Source organism: Oryx dammah, unplaced genomic scaffold, assembly GCF_014754425.2.
Source record: "Oryx dammah isolate SB20612 unplaced genomic scaffold, SCBI_Odam_1.1 HiC_scaffold_15, whole genome shotgun sequence".
Classification (NCBI taxonomy): domain Eukaryota; kingdom Metazoa; phylum Chordata; class Mammalia; order Artiodactyla; family Bovidae; genus Oryx; species Oryx dammah.
The window spans coordinates 39,765,287-39,791,932 of record NW_024070199.1 but is presented as its reverse complement, the minus strand read 5'-3'; the positions used below and the strand labels follow the sequence as shown (position 1 = coordinate 39,791,932).

Genomic DNA, 26,646 nt, shown 5'->3' with positions numbered 1-26,646 from the left:
AGTCCCATGACCTCATCTAAACCTAATTACCTCTCGAAGATCCCACCTCCTAGTACAGCCACCTTGTTGTTCAGTCACTCAGTCATGTCTGATTACTTGCAACCCCACGGACTGCAGCACACAAGGCTTCCCTGTCCTTCACTATCTCCCACAGTCTGCACAAACTCATGCCATGGAGTCAACGATGCCATCCAACCATCTCATTTTCTGTCACTCCTTTCTCCTCCTGCCCTCAGTCTTTCCCAGCATCACTGTCTTTCCCAGTGAGTCTGCTCTTCCCACCAGGTTGACAAAGGATTGGAGCTTCAGCTCCAGCAGCAGTCCTTCCAATGATTATTCAGGGTTGATTTCCTTTAGGATTGACTGGTTTGATCTCCTTGCAGTCCAAGGGACTCTCAAGAGTCTTCTTCAGCACCACAGTTCAAAAGCGTCAGTTCTTTGGGGTTCAGCCTTCTTCATGGTCCAACACTCACATCCATACATGACTCCTGGAAAAACCATAGCTTTGACTATATGGACCTTTGTCGGCACCACCACATTAGGGGTCACAAAACAGTCTATGGGAAATCTTGTCCTTGGAAATACCACGTGCGTATCTACACGTCCCATTAGGCAGGTGATCACTCGAGTGAACAAGCCCAGAGTGCCTGCAGACAGAAGCCAGGGCTCCAGCAATCATGACCTCCTTCAGCCCGATCACTCCAAGTCTCTGGTCCAAGTCCCAGCCCTGCACACACCAGGTGTCTTTGTCTCCTATTTAACCAAGAAAACTGCAGCCATAACAATACGGTTAATGTCTGCCACCACGTTTCCCAAGTTTGTCCCAACCACAGCAGAAAATCCAGTCTTCTCATTGGGGCTCTGTGTCCAGCCTCTCCCACCAGCAGCCATCTGCTTTCCTTTGGGTCTCTGCCCTTTCTCTCTCTCCTGGCTCCTTCCCATCACACTAAATAAACCAAGCCTCTCCTGTCTAAAAACAAGCCAACCCGCCAACCTTCCTTGGATGCCATTTCTCCCTCCACAGCCACACTGTCTCTTTCTCCCCTTCAAAGCCAAACTCCACAATGTTCCTGTCTGCCTCCCCTGCCTCCACTTTCTAACCTCATCCAAACTGTGCTCTGGCTTCCCCACTTCTCTGAAAATGTTTTCACCCAGGACAGTCATCACCCCCTGTGCCAAATCCATAGGTCATTTGTTATCCCTCATCTTACTTGATCTCACAGAAGATTTCATTCTATTGGTTATGTCTTCCTCTTTGGGTTCTGAGATGCCATGTGCTTGCAACTCCCTCCCACACTCTGGCTGCTCCTTCTAAGTCTCTTTTGGGTTTTTTCCTGTAAAGGCTACAGCAATCACTTTGTCTGTCTTTCATCCACCCCTTCCTCAAGGGTCTACATTCCGCAGAACCGGTTAACTTAATGATTAACATGACCCTGCACCTCTGATCATGATTGGTTGGACCAGAAAGCACTCTGGATCCAAATCTCATTAATCACATGTTCCTTCCTGGGCTGCGATTTGGGTCATGGAGGTTCTAGTTCATCTCTGTGTCTTGTCCTAGGAAAGCAAGTTAGCATGAGGGTGGGCTGGCTCAGATAGAAGCAGAACAGAAGAAATCAGTCGCAGAGCTGGAACAGAGCAGCTGCACAGAGAGAAAATGACAACATGAGCCCAGATAAGCAAATAAGCAAACAGTGAGACCATTTGCATTGATCTTAATGGATTCCAGGTCCCAATTCCTCTCAACCCCGGATGCACTTTCAGCCCCTGGTTTCTATCAAATATTTTGAATTCTCTGAATAAAGTCCTTTCTTTTTAAGCTCAACTCAAGGGTTACTGTTCCTTATAACCAAACAATTCCAAAAGCAATTCCTTTATCATCTCTTAGTGCTACATTTTCTAAAACTCTTTAAATGGACCTCTTCCTCTAGGATTCTTTGTCAACCCAGTCCAATGAAAATATAATGCAAGTCACCTGTGTAATTTTAAAATTCCTAGTAACTGTTTAAGTTAAAAAGATGAGATTAATCTTAATACTATAATATTTTTGTTTAACGCAAATATATCTATACATCACCATTTCATCATGTTAAATATAAAAGTTAACAGTGAGATATTTTATAGCTTTAATTCATACTAGTCCTCAGAATCTATATCCATTTTACCCTAATAGCATATCCCAATTCAGATCAGCTCAATACTAGCACTCGGAGTAGCTAACAGCTACCATTCTAGACAGCTCAGACACACATGTTCAGTTGCTCAGTTGTGTCTGACTCTTTGCAACCCATGACTTCAGCACTCCAGGCTTCCCTATCCTTCACTATCTCCCAGCATATTTTGTTCAGACTCATGTCCATTGCATCGATGTTGCCATCCAACCATCTCATCCTCTGCTGTCCCCTTCTCCTCCTGCCATCAATCTTTCCCAGTATCAGGGTCTTTTCCAATGAGACGGCTCTTCACATCAGATGGCCAAAGCATTAGAGCTTCAGTTTCAATATCAGTCCTTCCAATGAATATTCAGGGGTTGATTTCCTTTGGGATTGACTGGTTTGATCTCCTTGCTGTCCAAGGGACTCTCAAGACACACTGCAGGGCTTCAGCTGTCAGCCACAGAGCTAATTACTCTCAAGTCTGTATTTAGATATACTCTCAAATCTGGAAAACTTAATAAACATAAACTAGATCATATTACACCCCTACCTCAGTTTTTTGGTGACATCCCATTGGGATAACGGAGAAGGCAATGGCACCCCACTCCAGTACTCTTGCCTGGAAAATCCCATGGGTGGAGGAGCCTAGTAGGCTGCAGTCCATGAGGTCGCAAAGAGTCGGACACAACTGAGCGACTTGACTTCCACTTTTCACTTTCATGCATTGGAGAAGGAAATGGCAACCCACTTCAGTGTTCTTGCCTGGAGAATCCCAGGGATGGGGGAGCCTGGTTGGCTGCCATCTATGGGGTCACACAGAGTCGGACACGACTGAAGTGACTTAGCAGCAGCAGCATTGGGATAAAGTTTAAACTCTGTTATAAGGCCAGTCACGATCAGGCCCCAACCTGATCAAGCCAACAAAGGCTTCAGTTTTTAACACTTTTCACTTTGCACCCTGAAATCGAGCCTCATCTCACTTCTTTCAGTTCCTAGACTGCACCAACTTCTCTTTTGCCTGCCCTTCATACTGCCTAGCACTTGACTTCTCCCTATCCAACCCCTACCACATTTGACTTAGGATCAGCTGACAATGAGATCATCAATGTCTCCTCTTGGTTTGAGTGGGTCTCAATCTAGAGAGAAAAGAATTAGGCTCAGAGAAAAGAACAATGACCCTCTCAACCCACTCCCATCTTTCAGTTGTCCAGAATTCAGGGTGGCTCCCAGGACATCCTAGCCATGACCATTCTTATGCTGTATCTAGGTATTTATTGAAAAGACACACAGGAACTTAAGGGAAGATACTCCAGCTCCACCCACTTTCCCTGCTCCCTTCTCTCTGCCCCTGAACCGAGCCTCCAACTGGCTCAGTGAATTGCTATCCAATATGGAGCAGCTCACTTGGGCAGCATCATTCTGAGCTAGTTACTCAGAACCTCGTTGGTTACTACACTCACATCCAGACTTCTGGATGAATTCCTAATTTCTGTGCCACCCACTGGCTAGGGTAACCAGGCCACAAAGCACAAAGCTCACAGTTTGGCTCCTTGTTCAGAATGCTGTTGTGAGCCTAGCAAGCACTTGGAGTCTGCCAGGCTTCTCTCCAGGTCAGTCATTTCAAACTCACACTTAGGGCATGTGATCTGAGCAAAAATGCTTTCGTTATCTGTAAATCATTTATTTGAAAAGTCTCACAAAATAATCAAAATCAAAGTCATGGGTAGAATGACTTCCCTGGAGGTCCAGTGGCTAAGGCTCTGTGCTCCCAATGCAGGAGACCCAGGTTCAATCCCTGGTCAGGGAACTAGATCCCACGTGCCTCAGTGAAGACTGATGATCACATGTGATGCAACTGAGACCCAGCACAGCCAAAGAAATTTAAAAAGTTTTAATCACAGGTAGTCACACCTTAAGGGCTTTCCAGGTGAAGCTAGTGGTAAAGAACCCACCTGCTAATGCAGGAGACATAAAAGACACGGGTTCAATCCCTGGGTTGGGAAAATCCCCTGGAGGAGCGCATGGCAACCCACTCCAGTATTCTTGCCTAAAAAACCCCCATGGACAGAGGAGCCTGACAAGCTATGTCCAAAGGGTCACAAAGAGTCGGACTCTACTGAAGCAACTTTGCACGCACACACACCTTAAATTCCACTTATTTAATAGAATAAAATTGTACAAAATCTAGATGTCTCAGACAATCTGGGATATGTGATGGCTGCTAACACAGTGGAAAGAGCGATGGAATCAGGAGGTCTGAGATTTGCTTGCTGTGTGATCATAAATCCCTTGACTACTCTGGGCCTTGGTGGGAAGTTGTCACCTGTGTGCTGGCATTCATTGCTAACGGCATGTGGTTCTTAGGCTCTTGGCCAATCAGAAGTCCACAGATTTGACCCCTACTTGGTGAGCATGGCCAGAACTTAAGTCCACATTCCAGTCAGCACAGAGGAGTCCAACTCTGGGTGTTTAATGACCCTGAATGTCCCTAAAGGATAGTTCCTGGCACTACCAATCATTTGTCATGGGAGCAATTCCATCCAGAAGCTCACTGTGAACTGGGAGGCTGATGGGTAATCTCCTCACTAACCTTATGATCCCAGGAGCCAACCACAGTCCAGTCTCTGGAGCTTCCATCTGAGCCTCTTCCAGACTTAGCCTGGCTTAAGGCTGGCCAGACACTAAGGAGGGAGCTCTTCTCCCTGGGCAGGCTTGGACACAGGCTCAGAAAAGGAGGGTGCTTGTAGGGGCCCATCATCCCCCCGCCCAGTGCCCTTGGCACTCCACCTTCTCCCCCATGAGGGCACCAAGTCCTGGCAGGAGACTGGCCCTAGAACTCCCAAGCTGTTTGTCCAGCTGTCTTCACATCCCCCGGCCACAGGGCTCTTATATACCTTGGCCTGGAAAATGTTGTCAGGCATCTGGATACCCACTGGGTCCCAGCCCAGAACCAACACTGGATGGGGAGGAGGGAAGCTGGGAGATTCCTGTCGCTCTCTGGGCCTCCCCTATTCTATTCTGTACATAGGAGGCCAGATGGTCTCCAAGAGCTCTTTAGCTGGACAGTCCACTCCTCTAGAGTAGCATTTAAGAACTTGGCTTTGAAGTTAGAATAGGTTTGAACCAGTTTAAGATTTCATGTACCCCAGGACGTCAATAGACAATAAACACTCTTCCGACTTTATACACAGAAGCGTAGTTTGTGGAAACTGTGAGCTGATATGGAGCATCTTGATTTCTTACAAGAGAAGTCAGAAATCAAACTCAGCAAGACTCAGAGATCTGTCCCCAGAAGAATTGAAAAATGCCCTTTCCCTTCTTGACCCTTCGCATCGGCTAATGGGTACAGGGCCTGGTGTATCTCCCATAAAACTATGGAACCCTAGCAATCCCTGTGTTCAGACACACGCCAAAATCTCTGAAGTGGGAAAAGGAGCAATCAATAGGCAGCAGATTACAGACAGGGACAGGTGGAGACCCCAAATGGATACACATTACGAAGGGCAAAAAAGTCTCTCGTGGTAACCCGAGCCCAGTAATCGAGCTAAAACACGGTGGGAAAGGGTGTTGGCCTGGACACAGGAGGACCAAAGTCCTGATTCAGCCACTCCAGTGGCAAAACTGGCTGTGTAGGCAAAACCGGGGGAAGACTTGCAGCACTCTGGGGCCCGAGCTACTCAGGGGAGGAAGAGGAGGTCTCGTTTTCAGCTCGCAAAAATTTCCCCATTCGAATAAGCCCGTGGGGATTCTTAGAAATAGTTGATAGGAATCATGCGTCTGACTGCACTGTCCTTTGCCAAGCAGGTATGGGATTGATCACTATACAAAAGAAGTCTGAGAGCATCTTCTAAGGTAGGGTTTCTGATCATTACTGACATTTTTGCTCCAAAAAAATTACTGGTTATGGGGAGCTGTACTGCAGGATGTTGAGTACCATCCCCAGACTCTCCCCGCCAGGTGCCAGTAGTACCATCACTCCCACTGGTGACAACCAAAAATATCTCCAGACAGGGCCAAACGTCCCCTGGGAAGCAAATGTGTGTGTTAGTCACTCACTCATGTCCAACTCTTTGCAACCCCATGGACTATAACCCGCCAGGCTCCACTGCCCATGGGATTCTCCAGACAAGAATACTGGAGTGGGTTGCCATTTCCTTCTCCTGGGGATCTTCCCAACTCAGGGATCAAACCTGCGTCTCCTACATTGCAGGCAGATTCTTTACAGTCTGAGCCACCAGAGAAGCCTCCCTGGGGGGCAAAAATCTCCCCCAGTGGGGAATTCACTGTTCTGGGGGTAAGGTGTCCCAGGCACATTTTCTCTCTAAATTCAGCATGATAGTCTCACCTTTGGACCAGAAACAAATAAGAACAGCTTATGAGCACTGAGCCACAGGGCAGGGATCTTTACCTGTATGTGCTCATTTAACCCTCCGGTGAGGCAGACACAACTAGTATCCTCACCTTGCAAACAAGGACACTGAGATAGAGAGGAATTTAGCAACTTGCCCATGGCCAGTAAGTGTGAAGTGAGGACTTGGATCCAAGTAATCTGACTCTAGAGTCCATGTTTTATATAATATACACTGTGCAAAGTAAAGGCAAGAAGCTGTAAACCCAAAATCTATATGTATTTTGGGCTTCCCTTGTGTCTCAGCTGGTAAAGAATCTGCCTGCAATGTGGGAGACCTGGGTTCTATCCCTGGGTTGGGAAGATCCCCTGGAGAAGGGAAAAGTTGCCCACTCCAGTATTCTGGCCTGGAGAATTCCATGGACTGTAGAGTCCATGCGGTCAAAAAGAGTTGGACACAACTGAGCAACTTTCATATATGTGTTTTACCCTAACAGCATATTTCAATTTCAGTTCAGTCGCTCAGTCATGTCCAACTCTTTGCAACCCTATGGACTGCAGCACACCAGGCTTCCCTGTCCATCATCAACTCTCAGAGCTTGCTCAAACTCCTGTCCATCAAGTCGGTGGTGCCATGCAACCATCTCATCCTCTGTTGTCCCCTTCTCCTCCTGCCTTCAGTCTTTCCCAGCATTAGGGTCTTTTCCAGTGAGTCAGTTCTTTGCATCAGTTGACCAAAATATTGGAGTTTCAGCTTCAACATCAGTCCTTCCAATGAATATTCAGGACTGATTGCCTTTAGGATGGACTGGTTGATCTCCTTGCAGTGCAAGGGACTCTCAAGAGTCTTCTCCAACACCACAATTCAAAAGCATCAATTCTTTGGCACTCAGCTTTCTTTATAGTCCAACTCTCACATCCATACATGACTACTGGAAAAACCGTAGCTTTGACTAGACGGACCTTTGTTGACAAAGTAATGTCTCTGCTTTTTAATATGCTGTCTAGGTTGGTCATAGCTTTTCTTCCAAGAAGCAAGCGTCTTTTAATTTCATGGCTGCAGTCACCATCTGCAGTGATTTTGGAGCCCAAAAAAATAAAGCTGATATCAATTTGGATCAGCTCAAGTCAAACACTCAGTAGTAGCTAGCAACTCCCATACTGAATGCTCTCTTGACAACCCCAAGTCAAGATCCAACCGGTAGCATCCCATAGATACCCACCCAATCAGAGCTCGGCAGTGCCCTGAGCATGAGAGAACTGGACTGGGGAGCCAAACTATTGGAGGAAATCAAGTGAATGTCTTCGAGTTGTGGCTAAAAGTAAAATAAGTTCATGCTTATTGTGGAGGAGAGGAGATGAAGGAGAAAGAAAAAGAAGAGAAGGAAAAGAAGAAACTATAGATAGGAGACAAGACAAAGGAAAATTTTGAATCAGGATGAACAAGAAAATAGAAACTGAGACATTGAAAGACTCAATCTACATATATGATCTTAGTCTGAGATCCCACTGCTTCAAAAGCAGTCCTTGGCCTCTTTCGTGTCTTGCAATTGAACAAAGCTATGATCCTGTATGATGTAAGCAGTCAGGACTTCCCTGGTGGTCCAGTGGTTAAGAATTCACCTTGCAATACAGGGGACATGGGTTTGATTCCTGGTCAGGGAACTAAGATCCCACATGTTGCGGGGCAGCTAAACCCACGTGCCACAACTACTGAGCCTATGCATCACAACTAGAGAGTCCGTGTGCCAAAACTAAGACTCGACCCACCCAAATAGATAAATAATTTTTTAAGTTACTAAAAAAAAAATATGTAAGCTGTCTGCAGAAGACCAAAGGCCAGGGTTGCCAATTTTAGCAAGTAAGAATACAAGATGTCCAGTTAAATTTGAATTTCAGATCAAGGAATACCTTTCTAGTATAAGTACAGCCCATGTAATGTTAAGGACATACTTATATGAAAGAAAAAAAATATATTTGCTGATCTAAAGTCCAAATTAACTGGGCATCCTGTATTTCCTCTGGCAACTTCTCTCAAAAATGGTCCATTTGGATCCTTCCCACTAAAAAGGACAGAAGCCCCACAAGAGGCCAACACACTTCCTAGAATCCAGTCTTCCTACTAAAAGGAAGACAAAAAGGTCCCACCCTATCCCCTCTTGCCCCCACATGCCCAGGTGAGTCCTCCCAGGGTATCCACTCCCACCACCCCCACTTCAGTCTACCCTCTCCTGCCCTTTATACCCACTTGGAGAAATTCCACTGATACCAGGATACTCAGAGGGTTAATCCTTCTGATACCAAGTCACACTTTAACTCATTCCCTCCAGGCCAAGGATTAAATACTGCCCATTTAGGGGTCAGGGCTACAGCAGACCCTGAAAGTGGAGCAACACCTCCCCCACCAAGTGAGGAGAGGCCGCAAAAGAAAGGGAGGGACAAAACTAGGAGAGAGAAGGAAGGAGGGGCCGCCCGGCCAGGCTGCTGTCCCCCCACAGAGCCGGCTCAGATTCAGTTCCAGGAGCGACTTGGCTGCAGAAGCAACAGCGCTCCGTCTCCTCCAGTGTAGGGCAGCAGGCGGAGGGCCACCGAGACGGAGGGCCTGGGACCGGACGTCCTCAGCCCCCAGCCAACTTGGCCAGGCCTGGCCCCATGGCCTTCAATGACCTCCTGCTGCAGGTGGGGGGCGTCGGCCGCTTCCAGAAGATCCAGGTCACCCTGGTGATCCTCCCTGTGATCCTGATGGCCTCCCACAACACCCTGCAGAACTTCACCGCCGCCATCCCCACCCACCACTGCCGCCCACCTGCCGACACCAACCTCAGCGAGGACGGGGACCTGGAGGCCTGGCTGCCCCGGGATGGGCAGGGGCGGCCCGAGTCCTGCCTCCTCTTCACCTCCCCCCAGCGCGGACCGCCCTTTCCCAATGGCACAGAGACCAACGGCACAGGGGCCACAGAGCCCTGCCCCCACGGCTGGATCTACGACAACAGCACCTTCCCTTCCACCATCGTCACTGAGGTGAGGAGCCCTGGGCCCCCAGCTCCTCCTCCCAACCCCTGCGTCCCCATCTTACCATCCCCACACATACCCACACCCACACACTCACACACACACACCTACACACACACAGAGTCTCAATGGAGAAAGGGTTCCAGATGGGGGCCTTTGTATCAAAGGGAATGCGGGCTTGCAGGGTCAAGAAAAGTGTCTCAGCTCCCGGGACCAAAGAGAAGTGTTGGGGAAGGGGGTGATACCGCCCTTAGAGAGCCAGCCGGAAGGAGGGTAGGGGGCTTCCCTGCAGCCCAGGCTCGCCTTGGCCTCACCTTTGCTCCCTCTCCCCACAGTGGGACCTCGTGTGCTCTCACAGGGCCTTACGCCAGCTGGCTCAGTCCTTATATATGATGGGAGTGCTTTTCGGAGCCATGATATTCGGGTGCCTAGCAGACAGGTCAGTCCTGGGCAGGGCCAAGGAGCCGGGCTGGGGCCAGGGACTCCTTGGCTGGATTCGGGAGGACCGAGGTGGGTGGCTGGCACCCCCAACTGGGGCTGGACTGAAGATCTACAGCATCAGCCTCATGATACGTCACGGGTCCCAGGCCAGCACCTCTCCCAGTTTGGCCTGGCCCCTGTTGGTCCTCAAAACCCATGCTGCAGGCCTCCCCTCCCCTGACAGGCTGGGCCGCCGGAGGGTGCTGATCTTCAACTACCTGCAGACAGCTGTATCAGGAACCTGTGCCGCCTTCGCTCCCAACTTCCCCGTCTACTGCGCCTTCCGGCTCCTCTCGGGCATGTCAATAGCTGGCGTTGTCCTCAACTGCATGACACTGAGTGAGGGGCCCTGGAGGGCAGGGCGGGCCCCACCTTCTCCCTCCAACCACCCAGCCCCACAGCCCCCTTCCAGCCTCCTCTCCCAGCCCTTCTGGCACTCAGCCTGCTCTGCCCTTGCAGCCAACATAAGAGCCTTCGTCCTAGAACTCACACAAGCCTGACATCTTCTTTAGACACGCAACTACAAACTCCATTGTTAGGGCCAGGCAGTTCCCATAAATGACCGAGGAGCTGAGAGGCATTAGAGAGTGTGAAGACAGTCTCCAAAAGAGACACACACCCATCCAAAGGGGTTGCCGCCACTCAGCTACTCCAGACAAGAAGCATCAGGGCTATCAGATCTGCCTCCGCCCCTCTTTTATTACTGTCAAATATCCCAACTTTTTAACATTTGCAATTCTCATATTTTAATATAAGTCAAGCCAGCATCATGTAGACCAAACACACTTATGGATGGAGCCTGGACTGTCCATGAGTCATCGACATGCATCCTCAGATAGGTCACCCCCATCACTGTTTCTCAGATGGAGAACCTGAGGCTAGGCGGAAGGGACAGGATTCATCCAAGGTCATTCCTCAACCCCAGAAGAGAATCTAAGGATTTGGGATTCTCTGAACTAAAGTAGGGCTTCCCAGGTGGCCAGACCAGTGTCAGTGAAAGTCACTCGGTCATGTCCAATTCTTCGTGACCCCATCAACTATACAGTTCCATTCCCTTCTCCAGGGTATCTTCCCAACCCATGGATTGAACCCAGGTCTCCTGCATTGCAGGAGGATTCTTTACCAGCTAAGCCACAAGGGAAGCCCAAGAATACTGGAGTGGGTAGCCTATCCCTTCTCCAGAGGATCTTTCCAATTCAGGAATCGAACCAGGGTCTCCTGCATTGCAGGTAGATTCTTTACCAACTGAGATATCAGGGAAGCCCCTTCCCAGGTGGTGCTAGTGGTAAAGAATCCGCCTGCCAGTGCAGGTAGATGTAAGAGACACAGGTTTGATCCCTGGGTTGGGAAGATCCCCTGGAGGAGGGCACAACAACCCACTCCAGTATTCTTGCCTGGAGAATCCCATGGTCAGGGGAGCCTGGTGGGCTGCAGTCCATAGGGTCACATATAGTCGGACACGACTGAGGCAATTTAGTGTGCATGCACAGACTAAAGAAATTAACCAGGACAGGGCTCAGACTGGGCCAGACACCTAGAGAATCCAGTCCAAAGGTGCAAGTTAAGTGTTGAAGCCATTGCCCCAGCTGCCACATCAGGAGCCCACAAGGAATGAAGCTGGACCCCTTCAGACCTCAGCAGAGAGGTGCTCCCATTCCCACCTCAACTCTCCAGGATGGCAGAAAGTCACCATCTCCTCTGAGTTGCTCTGGTCACTGAGGCTGAAATCCAGCCCAGGCTAAGAAGGACCAGAGGAGTGACTGCTGTTGAGGATGGACTGAGTGGTCAGAGGTGCTCCGAAAGGAACTAGGACCCTGGCCAGGACAGTAGGTTGGAGAGGAGCAAAAACACACAGCAGGGAAATGGAGGGGCAACTCCTGGGGATTCCAAACCTACCTCCCCATCCCTACCTCCACCACAAGCCTCCCCCCACAGTCTCCCTTCCACGGCCCCCAACCTCATCTGATGTATCTTCCACTGAGCTTTGGGACAAACCAAGGTTTGGATAGATAGTGGGAGTCTCGGCGGGCCCCAGGGATCTCCACCCACCTGGCACACAGGAAGTTGCACCACTCTGTTCTAACCCTCTTTCCAGATGTGGAGTGGATGCCCATCCACACACGGGCCTACGTGGGCACCCTGACCGGCTATACCTACAGCCTGGGCCAGTTTCTCCTGGCTGGTGTGGCCTATGCTGTGCCCCACTGGCGTTACCTACAGCTGTTGGTCTCTGTGCCCTTTTTTGCCTTCTTCATCTACTCCTGGTATGTAGGGCCCAGACAGAGGTGAGGGGATGAGACTTCCCCAGATCTTGCTGTACACTCCACCCACAGAGTCCAAGAAGGTCAAACCCAGGCCAGGGATTCCATGTAACCGATGGGGAAACTGAGGCTGTGGGTGGAAGGACTTGCCCCAAGGTATCCAGTTCTCCAGCCTCCCCAGCTCTCCATCCTGTCTGCCCTGCTCCTTTTACCCAGCACCCAAGAACCAAGCCCCCGTGTTGAGGAATAAGTCATTACCAAGCTGAACATCGCTTTGTGGTCCTAGAGAGAGGGATCTGGTAAAGTCCTGGGTTCCCAGCCTTGGAGGAAATCCCACTGCAGCCCTCTGGAAAGCCCAGGCCCTACCTCCAGCCCACATGACTTGGAACTGCAGCCACGCCAACACCTACGCTCACTCCTGCCCCCAGGTTCTTCATCGAGTCAGCCCGCTGGTACGCTTCCTCCGGGAGGCTTGACCTCACCCTGAGAAATCTGCAGAGAGTGGCCTGGATCAATGGGAAGCAGGAAGAGGGGGCCAATCTAAGTATGGAGGTAAGACCCCCGAGATCTCCTGCAACATCCCACCCATCAGTAAACCCAGGACTCAGAGGGCTTCTCTGAGTAAGGGGCTAGGCTGGGAGGAGCTCCTGGGGGAGTCCAAGCCCTGAGCCCCGTCCATCCCGGCAGGTGCTCCAGGCCAGTCTGCAGAAGGAGCTGACCACAGGCAAGAGCCAAGCCTCGGCCCTGGAGCTGCTGCGCTGCCCTGCCCTTCGCCACCTCTTCCTCTGCCTCTCCATGCTGTGGTAGGCCCAGACAGACAGACTGATGGACAGACAGACAGACCAAGAGACAAGAGGCTGGTTGGGGAAGGAGTGGACACAGTGGGTAGAAGAAGGCAGACAAGAGGGAGGAAATCAGCAAACCAGCTATGAGAGGCAGAAAGACTCTTAAGGAATCAAACAACCTCCAGCCTCAATTTGCCTCTGGCCCCCAACTAGGCATCAATCTCTCCATATTCTTCTCCTTTCATCAGCTCTATTCCAATATGGAGACACCTCATCAAGATTGATGGCCCCTAGAGTCTGCAGAATTATATCACTAAGGCTGGCTTGTAAAACTTTTGGAGCATTTACTACCCTTGTGGTGTCTGCCAGAAATAGTGGCACAGCAATAAGATGCCCAAAGCTCATCTCTGAAAGTAGACTCTGGCCAAGGTTGATACCAACCAAAAATCTTCCTTTCACATTGCAACATTCCCTGTTACCCTTCTTTCGTGCCACCCTCCTAACCCCATCGTCTAGCAATCTCATGACAATTAAGAGAAGCATGGTCAGAAGCCTGCCAGTGAATTCTTTGTTTCCAATTTGGAGTTTGCTCCAGGTTGGGGTTCTATCCAATAACCTGAGCTTTATTTTCTGGGCTCTTGGCATCTTAAGAAACACAACACCCATCCCAGGACTACAGACAGGTCCTGGAACACTCTGGCCTCTCCCAACACCTTTCTCCTAAAGATATTGCTTGGATATCCAAGATGAAATAAAGACTAAAACTATATAAATCCTACATGGCAACTAGGTGAAAATTCCCTAATACACTAGAGACACAGGTTAAGAAATCTGGGGGATTAGAGGATTTTGTTGTTCAGTCACTCGGTCATGTCTGACTCTTTGCAACCCCATGAACATCAGCATGCCAGGCTTCCCTGTCCTTCATTATCGCCCAGAGTTTGCTCAAACTCATGTCCACTGAGTCAGTGATGCCATCCAACCATCTCATCCTCTGTTGTCCCCTCCTCCTCCTCCCCTCAATCTTTCCCAGCATCAGGGTCTTTTCCAATGAGTCAGCTCTTCGCATCAGGTGGCCAAAGTATTAGAGGACTACCCCAATATCTAAAGTGCATGTTAAATGTCAGAAGAAATATTAGCCAAAGTAGATTCCAGATTCTTAAGCAAGGAACCCTGTGCAGCTCACCCGTTTTGGATGAGCACTCCCTCCTTAACCTTCCTAACAAACTCCATACCCCTCATCCCTCCCCACTAGGTTTGCCACTAGCTTTGCCTACTACGGGCTGGTCATGGACCTGCAGGGTTTTGGGGTCAGCATCTACCTAATCCAGGTGATCTTTGGTGCTGTGGACCTGCCTGCCAAGCTTGTGAGCTTCCTTGTCATCAACAATGTGGGCCGCCGGCCTGCCCAGATGGCCTCACTGCTGCTGGCAGGCATCTGCATCCTCATCAATGGGGTGGTACCCCAGGGTGAGCACCCGTGAGCATCTTGGTCCCTCGTCCTTGGCCACATCCCCAGACATGACCCAACTTCTTAACCCCCTCTCCCAAGATCCTGCTGACCTCCTCCTTTCTCTCTAGATAAGTCCATTGTCCGAACCTCTCTTGCTGTGCTGGGGAAGGGCTGTCTGGCTTCCTCCTTCAACTGTGTCTTCCTGTACACTGGGGAGGTGTACCCCACAATGATCCGGTGAGTGGGAGCCTAATGGGAGGAACTTTGGGGAAAAACATTCCCCCTGCATACAGGCCAGAGCCCAGGGCACATGTCAAAGGGGGCCACCAACTGGGACACTGTGGTGAGCCAAGAAGACACATCTCAGAGGCAATTAGCTGAAGTCCCCCTCGGTCTCCAGGGCACAGGTTAGAAGATCTAAATGCCATTAGAAGATCTAATCTGCCACCAAATCTAAATGCCATCTTTAAACCAAATGGTACGTCTGAAACCGAAGACCACAACCATGAAAAGGAATTTTCTATCACAAGAGCCACAGTTAATAGTGGCGGTTCTGGTAGTTGTACAGATAAATATAGCACTACTTTTTTGAGTGCCAGGGTTGGGAGGAGGGGATAGTTTTCCATTAAGACACAAGAAACATGTCTGTTTGGAGAATAGGATGCAAAACAACAACAACAAATACAGAATGAGATGCAAAATTCACACGAGATATCAAAGAAAGGCCAAGCTTCCCTAGGCAACTAGGAATGAGAACCCTGAGAGGTCATGGTTATTGTCCTATACCCTCAAGGGATTTCAGCTGAAAGAGCAATAGTATAAAGGCACTGTCAAACTTTTTACACATAATCAACTCTTTTTGTCCTCATAACAATCTTATGAGGGGGGTACTATGAGAATTCTCATTTTCCACTTAAGAAAACTGAGCCACAGAGAGGTTAAGTGACTTGTCCCAGGTCACACAGCTTCTAAGTCAGGAAGCTTGGATTCAAATCCAAGCAGTTTATCTCCCTATTATCAATGTTTTTAACCTCTGCTCTCATAGAAAATGTTCTTAACATATTAATATGAAGATCCCAGGTCCCTTCACCCTAGGAATTCTAATCCAACAGGTCTGTGTGGGGTTGCTATTGTTTAGTTGCTAAGTCACGTCCAACTCTTGCAACCCCATGGACTGTAGCCAAACAGGCGCTTCTGTCCATGGGATTTCCCAGGCAAGAATACTGCAGTGGGTTACCATTCCTTTCTCCAGGGGCTCTTCCTGATCCAGGGAGTGAACTCATGTTTGCTGAATTGTAGGGGGATTCTTTACCACTGAGCCACTGGGGAAGCCCACCTCCTCTGCGTGAGTTTAGGACAACTGTAAATCAAGTCCCCCAACTGATCTGAGAACAACTGACCGAGCTCAGCTAATTTGACACCGAGGTTCAGGGAGGAAAAGAAACTTGCCCAAGGTTACATAGCAAGTTAAGGGCAGAGGCAAAAATCAATCTCCTGATTCTCTGGCCAGAGCTCTTCCCAACTTATTCTTTATATTATTATTATTATTATCTCCAAAATAAATGCCAAACTGGTTAGCTGATCAAATGGGGAACAGAGCAAGCACCAGGGGGTCTCCTGGGGCTGGGCCTGAGCTGCCCTGACCCCAAATTCAGCCAGGACCTCAGCATTTGTGCCAGAACACTAACCAACACCCAACCCCCTGGATCCCGCAGGCAGACAGGCTTGGGAATGGGCAGCACCCTGGCGCGAGTGGGCAGCATTGTGAGCCCGCTGGTGAGCATGACCGCCGAGCTCTACCCCTCCGTGCCTCTCTTTATCTACGGTGCTGTCCCGGTGGCTGCCAGCGCTGCCGTTGCCCTCCTGCCGGAGACCCTGGGCCAGCCACTGCCAGACACGGTGCAAGACGTGGAAAACAGGTGGGCCCCCATCCAGTGAAAAGCAGGGACTCGCCGCAAGTCACACATCCAGACTGGGGTAGCACTGAGACTCAAACCTAGGCCTCCTCTTCCCAGTGCGGGGCGGGGGTAGGGGGGGGGAGTGTGTCCTTGTCCCTGTGTCCCCCACCGCCCCTCCCCAATCAGCTGAGAGTCTCCCTCCTAGCTCTGGAGAGTGGTAGCTGTTTGGGGCAGAGAGCTGGTAGCTGGGCACAGCTGCACGGAGAGTCCTCTGGAAGACCCCAGCTGGTCTGGAGGCTTCTACCCAGGGCACCACTCTTCTGTCCCCACCACTCCCCACCACCACAGGAGGAGAGGGAAAACGAGGAAGCAGCAAGAGGAGCTGCAGAAGCAGATGGTCCCGCTCCAGGCTTCGGCACAAGCGAAGAACTGACTCTGAGCACCAAAAGGGAGCCTTACAGAGCCTTAAAGGGAGAGAGGGTCCCACAGGCAGCTCACATGAGAACGGGGAGGGGGATTCGTGGCCCAAGTGTCGGGGCTGTGGTTCAGGGAAGCAGCCCCTCAGCTCTCCCCCCGCTCCTTTAATACGAAGACCACATATTAAAAGGTTTGTTCGCGGCATCTCCCCTTTGTCTCTCTTCTCTCAAACGAAGCAGCCACTCCACTTCAGCGGGCACCGTCCACTCCCCTCCCTCGGCCCCCAGGATTTGACAAACCATTCCAGACAACTGGCGAAGGATCTATTACCTCGGCTCCCTCCCCTGTCCCTCCTTTGCCCCGTCTTCCCTCCTTCCTTTTCTAACCTAAGTATTTCTGAGTTTTAAATCCTTTACACCCCTGCCCTGTCTGGCTGGAAACTGACAAGGCACGAAAATGAAAGCAGCCAATCAGAGGCTTCGTTTCAGGCTCCGCCCCCCTCTGTGAAAGCTCCCTGGGAACCTCTGGCCGCAAAAGCAGGAGAAAAACACCGAACAGCTGTGAACTCAGGATGCTGGTCGCCGCTCCTCTGCATTCCAGAAGGGTCCGGACTCAAAACCAGTTCGCCACTTCCAGCTCTGCAGCTGGACGTTCAGCCCGCTGGCTACCCTAATCCTCCGGCACGGCATTTCCTGGGCTTTCTTGGCCGCTCTCCCGCCTGCTGGCCCTGAGCTGGTGGAGAGGAGGGAGGGGAGGAAGGGGAAGGTGAAACCCAGCCAGAGAGCCAGAGCTGAGTGCTAATTTGGTGCCAGGCACTGTTCTAAGTACTTTGCATGTATTAACGCAGTCAGTTCTCCCAGTAACTTTCTCAGAGATACGCGCAATTATCGTCCTGCATTTTACCTGATGCGACCTCATTGGAAAAGACCCTGATGCTGGGAAAGACTGAGGGCAAGAGGAGAAGGGGGTGACAGAGGATGAAATGGTTGGATGGCATCACAACTCAATACACAGGAAGGAGTTTGAGCAAACTCCACGAGATAGTGAAGGACAGGGAAGCCCTGCGTGCTGCAGTCCCTAGGGTCACCAAGAGTCAGACACGACTTAGCGACTGAACAACAAAATTTTACAGATAAGGAAGTCAAGGCGCTGGAGTGCTTAAGTAACTTGCCCAGAGTCACACAGCTATTAAACTGCAGAGTCAGGGTTAGAAGCAGCCCATCCGGAAAGTGTGTGCTTGGACCCACCCCCTCTCCCCTACCCACTCCTTCCCCTCCCAACTGCCTGGGCTGTGAGGTACTGAGACTTTGGCCTCTTCCACCCTCTTGAGGCTGTGCTTCTCCTTTTCCCTCCTGGGCTGGAAAAAGACCAAGAAAGGTAAGAGGAGTGATGAGGTCACAGGGTAGGAACCACGTGAAACGAGGGATAGAGGGAATTTAGGGATCACAGTCAGAAAAAGAGGGATAGCCAATCACCTGCCTCAGCCAGGGAGCTCCCTTCAGGGAAGCTGGGAGTGGGGGCAGAGGTGAGGGCTAGCGTGGGGAGGCCATGGGAAAAGATAAACCTGTTAATGCCCACAGGTGACAGGAAGGAGGGACCAGCAGTGCCCTCTGGTACCTGTACTTGCTTAGTCATGCTTGCTTGCTGGCACACTGCCCCTAACACTTTCCCCTGCAGCCGACCCAGCCCCGCAGACCCTTGTCCCCCTGGGGAAAGTCCACACTTTCAAGTCATAGGCATTGCCTTCCAGGTGGGGTCAGAGTTCTTGCTGAGTCAGGGCAACCTGGACAGGGGAGTTGGCTTGGAGTTCTCCTGAAAAAGCCACAAAGTCCTGGGAGAGCTCACAGCTTAGCCAGCCAGATGACAGCCTGGGCAGAGCCCGAGCAGAGCTGAAATCACCATAACCCACCCCTCCTCCTGAAACACCTGCAGCCTTGATGTTTCCCAGTGGTGTGGACATTCCCCACGGTTGTTGTTTAGTTACTAAGTCATGTCCGACTCTTTTGCAACCCCATGGACTGTAGCCCACCAGGCTCCTCTGTCCACGGGGTTCCCCAGGCAAGAATACTACTAGAGTGGGTTACCATTCTCCATGCTTCTCAATAATTTCTTGACAATCATAGGACGCAGTAGATGCCAGACTGTCAGCAACCCCACCCCTGCTGCTATTTCTCAGGCAGTGTTGCCCTCATGAGGGATGAGGGGCACCTAGGATGGCATACTCTGCATCTGCAGATCCAGGGGTCTTGGGACCAGTGACGTTCCCTACCCTTGCCTCCAAACCCTACTAGCAAGTCGACAAGTTCTGACTCCCGTGGGCCTGTCAGCTCTCTTCTTAGATCATTTAATATCTACGTCTGCCTCAATCGGAGGCAGTCCCTGGCCTGCCCCAGCCACATACATCCCCAACTGGGAAAGTCCTGGTGCTGATCTCGACAGCTTACACCACGTGCACGGACTCCCTATCCCCAGCTTCTGGCCTGAGACTTCCTGCACTCACCCCATTCAGTTCAGTTCCGTTCAGTTCAGTCACTCAGTCATGTCCGACTCTTTGAGACCCCATGAATCGCAGCACGCCAAGCCTCCCTGTCCATCACCAACTCCCGGAGTTCACTCAAATTCACGTCCATCGAGTCAGTGATGCCATCCAGCCATCTCATCCTCTGTCGTCCCCTTCTCCTCCTGCCCCCAAACCCTCCCAGCATCAGGGTCTTTTCCAATGAGTCAACTCTTCACATGAGGTGGCCAAAGTATTGGAGTTTCAGCTTTAGCATCAGTCCTTCCAATGAACACCCAGGAATGATCTCTTTTAGGATAAACTGGTTGGATCTCCTTGCAGTCCAAGGGACTCTCAAGAGTCTTCTCCAACACCACAGTTCAAAAGCATCAATTCTTCAGCACTCAGCTTTCTTCACAGTCCAACTCTCACATCCATACATGATCACTGGAAAAACCATACCCTTGACTAGACGGACCTTTTGTTGGCAAAGCAATGTCTCTGCTTTTAAATATGCTGTCTAGTTTGGTTATAACTTTCCTTCCAAGGAGTAAGCGTCTTTTAATTTCATGGCTGCAATCACCATCTGCAGTGATTTTGGAGCCCCAAAAAATCAAGTCTGACACTGTTTCTACTGTTTCCCCATCTATTTCCCATGAAGTGATGGGACCAGATCCCATGATCTTCGTTTTCTGAATGTTGAGATTTATGCCAACTTTTTCACTCTCCACTTTCACTTTCATCAAGAGGCGTTTTAGTTCCTCTTCACTTTCTGCCATAAGGGTGGTGTCATCTGCATATCTGAGGTTATTGATATTTCTCCTGGCAATCTTGATTCCAGCTTGTGCTTCTTCCAGCCCAGCATTTCTCATGATGTACTCTGCATATAAGTTAAATAAGCAGGGTGACAATATACAGCCTTGATGTACTCCTTTTCCTATTTGGAACCAGTCTGTTGTTCCAGGTCCAGTTCTGACTGTTACTTCCTGACCTGCATATAGTTTTCTCAAGAGGCAGGTCAGGTGGTCTCATATTCCCATCTCTTTCAGAATTTTCCACAGTTTATTGTGATCCACACAGTCAAAGGTTTTGGCATAGTCAATAAAGCAGAAATAGATGTTTTTCTGGAACTCTCTTGCTTTTTCCATGATCCAGCAGATGTTAGCCATTTGATCTCTTGTTCCTCTGCCTTTTCTAAAACCAGCTTGAACATCTGGAATTTCACAGTTCACGTATTGCTGAAGCCTGGCTTGGAGAATTTTGAGCATTACTTTACTAGCATGTGAGATGAGTGCAGTTGTGCAGTAGTTTGAGCATTCTTTGGCATTGCCTTTCTTTGGAATTGGAATGAAAACTGACCTTTTGCAGTCCTTTGGCCACTGCTGAGTTTTCCAAATTTGCTGGCATATTAAGTGCAGCACTTTCACAGCATCATCTTCTAGGATTTGAAATAGCTCAACTGGAATTCCATCACCTCCACTAGCTTTGCTCGTAGTGATGCTTTCTAAGGCCCACTTAACTTCATATTCCAGGATGTCTGGCTCTAGGTAAGTGATCACACCATCGTGATTATCTGGGTCATGAAGCTCTTTTTTGTACAGTTCTGTGTATTCTTGCCACCTCTTCTTAATATCTTCTGCTTCTATTAGGTCCATACCATTTTGGTCCTTTATAGAGCCCATCTTTGCATGAAATGTTCCCTTGGTAGCTCTAATTTTCTTGAAGAGATCTCTAGTCTTTCCCATTCTGTTGTTTTCCTCTATTTCTTTGCACTGATCACTGAGGAAGGCTTTCTTATCTCTCCTTGCTATTCTTTGGAACTCTGCATTCAGAAGTTTATATCTTTCCTCTTCTCCTTTGCTTTTCGCTTCTCTTCGTTTCACAGCTATTTGTAAGGCCTCCTCATACAGCCATTTTGCTTTTTTGCATTTCTTTTCCATAGGGATGGTCTTGATCCCTGTCTCCTGTACAATGTCACAAACCTCATTCCATAGTTCATCAGGCACTCTATCTATCAGATCTAGTCCCTTAAATCTATTTCTCACTTCCACTGTATAATCATAAGTAATTTGATTTAGGTCATGCCTGAATGGTCTAGTGGTTTTCCCTACTTTCTTCAATTTAAGTCTGAATTTGGCAATAAGGAGTTCATGATCTGAGCCACAGTCAGCTCTTGGTCTTATTTTTGCTGACTGTATAGAGCTTCTCTATCTTTGGCTGCAAAGAATATAATCAATCTGATTTTGGTGTTGACCATCTGGTGATGTCCATGTGTAGAGTCTTCTCTTGTGTTGTTGGAAGAGGGTGTTTGCTATGACCAGTGTGTTCTCTTTGGCAAAATTCTATTAGCCTTTGCCCTGCTTCATTCTGTAGTCCAAGGCCAAATTTGACTGTTACCCCAGGTGTTTCTTGACTACCCACTTTTACATTCCAGTCCCCTATAATGAAAAGGGCATCTTTTTTGGGTGTTAGTTTTAAAAGGTCTTGTAGGTCTTCATAGAACTGTTCAACTTCAGCTTCTTCAGTGTTATTGGTTGGGGCATAGGCTTGGATTACCGTGATATTGAATGGTTTGCCTTGGAATCGAACAGAGATCATTCTGTCATTTTTGAGATTGCATTTCAGACTCTTTTGTTGACCATGATGGCTACTCCATTTCTTCTAAGGGATTCCTGCCCACAGTAGTAGATATAATGGTCATCTGAATTAAATTCACCCATTCCAGTCCATTTTAGTTCGCTGATTCCTAGAATGTCGACGTTCACTCTTGCCATCTCCTGTTTGACTACTTCCAATTTGCCTTGATTCATTCCAGGTTTCTATGCAATATTGCTCTTTACAGCATCGGATCTTGCTTCTATCACCAGTCACATCCACAACTGAGTATTGTTTTTGCTTTGGCTCCATCCCTTCATTCTTTCTGGAGTTCTCTCTCTACGGATCTCCAGTGGCATATTGGGCACCTACCAACCTGGGGAGTTCCTCTTTCAGTATCCTATCATTTTGCCTGTTCATACTGCTCATGGCGTTCTCAAGGCAAGAATACTGAAGTGGTTTGACATTCCCTTCTCCAGTGGACCACATTCTATCGGACCTCTGCACCATGACCCGCCCATCTTGGGTGGCCCCAAACAGCATGGCTTAGTTTCATTGAGTTAGACCAGGCTGTGGTCCATGTGATCAGATTGGCTGTTTTCTGTGATTATGGTTTCAGTGTGTCTGCCCTCTGATGCCCTCCCGCAACACCTACAGTCTTACTTGGATTTCTCTTACCTTGGTATCTGTTCACGGCTGCTCCAGCAAAGTGCAGCTGCTGCTCTTTACCTTGGATGAGGGGTATCTCCTCAAGGCCGCCCCTCCTGACCTTGAACGTGGAGTAGCTCCTCTTGGAGCCTCCCACGCAGCCGCCACTCCTTGGACGTGGCATTGCTCCTCTCAGCCGCTGCCCCTGACCTCGGGAGTGGTGTGGCTCCTCTCGGCCACTGCCCCTGACCTCGAGGTCAGGGGCGACAGCCGAGGCGAGCACTCACCCCATACCCTTGTCCAAATGGAATTACACCTTCCTCCCACTCTTCAATTACCAGTAGGTGACTTCTGACACTGTCTCCCCAAGAGGTCACTACCCAAACACTGGCTCACAGCTCATCCTCTTGCCTTGGAGGCCCAAGTTCTAGTACCATCATGCACCACCCCAGTGGCCTCAGATGCTGTCCCCGGTTTTGACCACAAGGTCCTATCTTCAGCCAGGGTAGATAGAACCTTTAAGGCCACTCTCAATTTCTCTGCCTGCAGCCTTGAGCACTTCCCAGCCAAAATGACACATTCAAGAAGTTCTGCAACTGCCCGATCCTAGTAGAGGGCTCCTCAGAAGTCTCCTTCCCAGGGCTCTACCCTTGCATCCCAGGTCTCACCTCTGCAACCAGGCATCAGTTCAGTTCAGTTCAGTTCAGTCGCTCAGTCGTGTCCAACTCTTTGCGACCCCATGAATCGCAGCACGCCAGGCCTCCCTGTCCATCATCAACTCCCGGAGTTCACTCAGACTCACGTCCATCGAGTCAGTGATGCCATCCAGCCATCTCATCCTCTGTTGTCCCCTTCTCCTCCTGCCCCCAATCCCTCCCAGCATCAGAGTCTTTTCCAATGAGTCAGCTCTTCACATGAGGTGGCCAAAGTACTGGAGTTTTAGCTTTAACATCATTCCTTCCAAAGAAATCCCAGGGCAACAGGCCACACCAAATTCCTCCATCAGGCTCTTCTCCCCACTTCCCAGGAGTTACGTGGTCCCTTGGAGAGCAGATGCCCAGCCAGTTAAGCTTTCATATCATGTGGTAGGCTGAACAATGTATGCCCAAAGATGGCCACAGCCTAACCCTGGAAACCTACATAGGAAAAGGGACTTTCGTGATGTGAATAAGTTAAGGATCTTGAGATGGGGAGATTATCTTGGATTCCCTAAGTGGGCCTGACATGATCATAATAGTCCTTTTCTCGAGAGAGGCAGGAGAGCAGGGTGCTTAGTGGGAGATGTGGCAAGAGAAGCAAGAAGTTGAAGAGACACAAGAGGGACCACAAGCCAAGGAATGCAAGCAGCCTCTAGAAGCTGCAAAAGGCAAGGAAATGAATTCTCCTCTGAAGTCTCAAAGAAGGAATGTAGCCATACCAGCACATTGATTTTAGACTTCCGAGCTCCAAAACTATAAGAAAATTAACGTGTGCTGTTTTTTATTATTTATTTATTTAGCCAGGTCTTAGTTGTGACATGTGAGATCTTAGCTACAGCATGTGAACTCTTAGTTGCAGCATATGGGATCTAGTTCCCTGACCCAGGATCGAACCTGCACCCCTTGCATTGGCAACTAGAGAAAGCGCAAGTGTAGCAGTGAAGACCCAGTACAGCCAAAGAGGAAAAAAAAAAGTAACAAAGTGGGAAAATGGAGCTAACCTACAGAGTTGATGGTGTCACTGAGCCAGTGATTTAACCAGTCCTGGAGCCACCTACATCTACTCTAATTGATGAAGATAAGAATTTAAATTTAAGTCCTCCTTACCCTCCTGATTCTTTAAGCCATCATAAGCTGATTTTTCTGTGATTTTCAGCCAAAGCCATCTTTAATTTATTTTTACAGCTTTTTTGAAATGTAACAATTAGTTGCTCATATTTAGAGTGCAAAATTTGATCAGTTTTGACAAATGCATACACCCATGAAACCATCACTAAAATCAAGATGATAAGCGTATTTATTGCCACCAAAGTTTCCTACATGCCCCTTTTTCTGTGGACACGACTTCTATTTCTCTTGAGCAAATATTGGGTTGACCAAGAACTTTGTATTGGTTTTTCCATAACATCTTACAGAAAAACCAGAGTGAACTTTTTGACCAACCCCATATTAAGGAGTTGAATGGCTGAGTAGAATGTAAGATGCATGCTTAACTTTTTAGGATATAGCCAGTTTTCCAAAGTGGTTCACTTTCCCACCAGGTATGTGAGAGTTCCAGTTGATCCACATCTTTGCCAACTCTTGGTATGATTGACATTTTGAATTTTAACCATTGGAGGGAAGGTGTAGTGGTTATCTTATTGTAGTCTTAATTTGCATTTCCCTAGTGAATAATGATATTAAGAAATCTTTATGTGCTTATTTCCATCGAAATCTCTTCTTTAGTATATGTTCAAAACTGATTGAGTTGGAAGCTTTTTTTTTAATGTATTCTAGAAACAAGAATCCACTCCTTTTAAATTTTTCAAAGCTGTTTTGGCTAGTTTAGATACTTTGTATTTCCACATAAATTTTTAAATCTTTTGCCAGATATGTGTTTTGCAAATATTTTCTTCAAGTTTATAGTTTACCTCATTTTTGTAACAGTGATTTTTGAATAGCAAAATTTTTTTAATTTTGATTAAAGTCCAATTTTTAAATGATTTTTTCTTTTATAGTACATGCTTTTTGTCTTATTTTTTTAATCTTTGCTAAACCCCATGACACTAACATTTTCTCTTGTTTTCTTATTGAAGTTTTACAATTTCAACTCATATGGAGATCAATGATCCATTCTGAGTTAGTTGTGTAAGGAGAATTGTGGTGTTTTTGTTTTTTGTTTTTTTTTTTTGCATATGGTAACCTATTATTCTAGCACTATTTTTTGAAAAACAAATTTTTTCCTCATTGAATTATCTAGATAACTTGGTCAAAGATCAGCTGGTTATATATGTGGCTCTATTTTGGACTCTCTGTTCTATACCATTGCTCTGCTATGTGTCTTTACATGAATGTTACACTCAGATGGTAAAGAGTCTGCCTACAAAGCAGGAGACCTGGTTTCAATTCCGAGGTCAGGAAGATCCTCTGGAGAAAGGAATGGCAACTCACTCCAGTGTTCTTGCCTGGAGAATTCCATGGACAGAGTAGCCTGGCAGGCTACAGTCCATGGGGTCCCAAGAGTCAGACACAACTAAACTACTAACACTTTCACTTTCACTACATTACCTTAATAACTATAACTTTAGAACTAGTTTTCAACTCAGTGTATATCTCTTAATTTTAACTTTTCAAAGTTGTTTTGGCTACTCCAGATATTATGCATTTCCATATAAATTTTAAAATCAACTTGTAAATTTCTATCCAGAAAACTACTAAAATTTTTATTTATATTACATTGAATCTGTAGATCATTTGGGCAATAATTGTCATCTTAACAATATTTTTATGGGTTACAACATTTACTGCTGAATTGTTATTATATGGCTTATTTATTCAGTATCTTTTCTATTTATTTTTTTTTACATTTATTTTTAATTGGAGGATAATTGCTTTACAATGTTGTGTTGGTTTCTGCCATACTACAATGTGAATCAGTTGTAAGTTTACATATACACTTGCCTCTTGGGCTTCCCTCCCACCTCACCCCTATCTTCACAGTATTGAGTGTTCCAGTCCATGATATAGTTCTCCATTTTTTAAGATCTTCTTTAATTTCTCTAAACAATGTTTTTCACTTTTAAGTGTATAGATCTTGCACATACTTTATCAATTTTATACCGAAACATTTCATACTTTATGGAATTATTTTTTAACTTTCTACTTTACGTTGGAGTATAACCCACTAACAATGATAGTTTCAGATGGATAAGAAAAGGACTCAGGCATACAAATATATGTATCCATTCTTCCCCAAACCCCCCTCCCATTCAGGCTGCCACATTACACTGAGCACAGTTCCCTGTTGCAATTATTACTGATATTTCATTTCAACTGCAATTGTTTGTTGCCATTATACAGAATTATTACACTGCTTATAACCTTCAGTACAATGTTGAATAAAAGTGGTGAGAGTAAAT

At 48.0% G+C, this 26,646-nt stretch overlaps 1 protein-coding gene across 1 annotated transcript; it reads left to right on the top strand.

Annotated features, from left to right (window-relative positions):
- Positions 1-8,894: 8,894 nt before the first annotated feature.
- On the top strand, positions 8,895-17,011 carry LOC120874594 (solute carrier family 22 member 6). Its single transcript, XM_040256078.1, has 10 exons — positions 8,895-9,525; positions 9,852-9,955; positions 10,181-10,335; positions 12,092-12,260; positions 12,686-12,809; positions 12,945-13,060; positions 14,298-14,512; positions 14,624-14,732; positions 16,211-16,414; positions 16,742-17,011. The coding sequence occupies exons 1-10, from the start codon at positions 9,157-9,159 to the stop codon at positions 16,824-16,826; spliced, it is 1,650 nt and encodes a 549-aa protein (XP_040112012.1). The 5' UTR covers positions 8,895-9,156; the 3' UTR covers positions 16,827-17,011.
- The last annotated feature ends 9,635 nt before the right edge of the window (positions 17,012-26,646 follow it).

Bases quoted from the DNA above. Each gene is read 5' to 3' on its own strand.
- LOC120874594 (XM_040256078.1), top strand. From the start codon at position 9,157: ATGGCCTTCAATGACCTCCTGCTGCAGGTGGGGGGCGTCGGCCGCTTC. The intron at 12,261-12,685 runs GTATGTAGGGCC...TCCTGCCCCCAG, and splicing joins GCCTTCTTCATCTACTCCTG to GTTCTTCATCGAGTCAGCCC. The intron at 14,733-16,210 runs GTGAGTGGGAGC...TGGATCCCGCAG, and splicing joins GTGTACCCCACAATGATCCG to GCAGACAGGCTTGGGAATGG.